Consider the following 2342-nt stretch of genomic DNA (forward strand, 5'->3'; position numbering starts at 1 on the left):
ACAGAACCTTGTGGAACTCCATTAGTAACTTCAGGGTGATTAATCGTTAACAATCGATCAATCAAAGTCTCAATAATCTCAGAAAGTGGAGGTGAGGTCTGTAGATCGGATTAGACTGTAGAAACTAATATCTTCATGTAGTTTGCAGTGTTTACAAACTGGAAACTAAAGTTTAAAACATTTAAACTTTTAAAGTTTATTTTCCAGAGTTTTAAAACAGTTGTTAAAGTGTTTTATTGGGAATCAAACCTGTGTGTGTTTGTGTTCAGGGTTCGGCCTCTGTGGTGTCGGGCGCTCCCGCCATCCTCCTCAGCTCCATGGCGACGGAGGCCGTGTGCGAGCGTGTGCGGCAGATCGAAGGCATCGACCAGAGCATGATGGCACAGTACAGCGCCACCATCAGGAAGGTCGGTGGCAGAAAATGATCCAATGAGACTGAGTGACGTGTTTTTATGTGTCGGGTTAATGAACGGCGTCTCGTTTACAGGCGAACGTTAACGGCAGAGTTTTGTCTCAGTGTAACATCGACGAGCTGAAGAAAGAGATGAACATGAACTTTGGAGACTGGCAACTCTTCAGAGCCACGGTCAGTACACCGAAACACCGCACCATGAACTGGTAAAAGGTCATTTAATGATCATTCAGGTCTGTAGTTCCCTGCATTATAAATATATACAAACATTATACAGTAAAATGTGATAATAGTGTGAAGTAAGAAGATGTTTTTGTTTTATTTATTATCTCATTCGTCAGTTATTTTCTCAGTTTGTTTGTTTGGTTCATAAATTTAACTTTAAGCTGATTAAATAAATGTCTTTCTTTATTGTTCAACAGTTTAATATCTCAGTTTAAACCAAATGTAGAAAAACAGCAACATATAAAATGCTAACCTAAAGGACCACAATACATTATGGTAACAAAATATATTTTGCTATAGATTGTATATTTATATTGTTTTACTGAAGCATTAGCAAGCGAATGTTAACAAGTTACCACTTTCAACAAAAAGCATCGTCACATACAAAAAATAAAAAATGAACCATTTTGTTATTATTTTGACAAAAAAGCATCATAACTCTCTAAAGTCTTCCAGAGCTTTACCTGCATCTTATAGTTTCCTCAGTGGAGTCACAAGAAACTGATGAATCCTGATACATGATGTGAATATTTGAGTTTATTTCTGAACCTTTGACGGTTTCGTCCTCCTGGCTGCAGGTTCTGGACATGCGTCACATTGAGAGTCAGGTGTTGCACGAGGAAGCTGCCAGTGAGCAAGGCAGCGTCGTGGGCGGTCACACCGAGGCAGGGAGGCGAGCCGTGGCTCCGCCCCTCGCAGGCGGCGCCAACCCGGACGCCTCCCCGATGTACAGCTTCAACCTGAGCTTCGAGGAGCTGAGCACTGTGGGACTGGACGACCCGGCAAGACACGGAAACCTGCAGTGGATGGTAAAACTGGACGACCTTTGACCTTTAATGTGCATATCTACAGGTTCTGATTCTTCAACTCTTCTTCTGTGGTGTTTCCTCAGAGTGGCGCTCACAGAACCGCCAGCATGACGAGCCTGAACTCGCAGGAATCCTCCAACGACATCGGCAAGCTGACGGACAAACAGCAGGCCGAGTACCGCAACGCCTACCAGGAGTACATCGCCCAGATGGCTCAGCTGGAGATGGGCGGTGGCGGCGGCGAGAGGCCCGTCCAACCGCAGCCGGGTCAGTTCATGACATCATCGTCAGACGACAAGAGCAAAGATGGCGGCGAGCAGGACGGACGTAAGTCCTTCAACAAAAGGAGCGGCGGCAAACCGGCAGCAGACAACGTCGACTTTGCATCCAACGGCGACGCACTGGACCCCATCACCGAGGAGGACGAGAAGGGCGACCACGGGTCCTCCAAGTCCCTGCTGACCCGCAAGACCTCGGCGGAAAGAGGCGGGCTGTTCCAGGGCGCCGCCGACCTGAAGCTGAAGGCGGGCGGCGGGCTGCGCTACCAGAAGCTGACCAGCGATGACGAGGAGTCTGAGGAGTCCGACAACGCTCCCCTCCTGAAAGACGGAAAGAAGGCGGTCGACCCAAAGCTCCCCGGCGGCTCGCTGGCGCTGAAGGGGAAGGACTACCTGTCGGACGCCATGTTGGACAAGAAAGACTCGTCGGATTCTGGCGTGCGCTCCAACGAGAGCTCGCCCAACCACTCGCTGCAGGACGAGGAGGCCGACCTGTCGCAGCTGGAGAGAGCCAACCTGATCGAGCTGGACGAGGAGAGCCAGGCCAGGAAGCGCGGACTTCCCAGCAGCCTCAGCGGCCTCCAGGACCCGGCGGTCGCCCGTATGTCCATCTGCTCC

The 2342-nt window shown here is 49.5% G+C and overlaps 1 protein-coding gene across 1 annotated transcript in view; it reads left to right on the forward strand.

Moving 5' to 3' along the window:
- Window positions 1–52: 52 nt before the first annotated feature.
- LOC118340425 (kinase D-interacting substrate of 220 kDa B-like) overlaps window positions 53–2342 on the forward strand; it is a 5137-nt gene continuing 2847 nt past the window's right edge. The window contains exons 1-4 of the mRNA XM_035678388.1: window positions 53–407; window positions 488–586; window positions 1216–1446; window positions 1530–2337. Coding sequence (XP_035534281.1) covers window positions 318–407; window positions 488–586; window positions 1216–1446; window positions 1530–2337 — 1228 coding nt within the window. The 5' untranslated portion in view covers window positions 53–317. The remainder of the gene's footprint in view (window positions 408–487; window positions 587–1215; window positions 1447–1529; window positions 2338–2342) is intronic.

The sequence above is a fragment of the Morone saxatilis genome, unplaced genomic scaffold, assembly GCF_004916995.1.
Source record: "Morone saxatilis isolate NCDOM2014 unplaced genomic scaffold, NCSU_SB_2.0 Contig7, whole genome shotgun sequence".
In the NCBI taxonomy this organism is placed as follows: Eukaryota; Metazoa; Chordata; class Actinopteri; family Moronidae; genus Morone; species Morone saxatilis.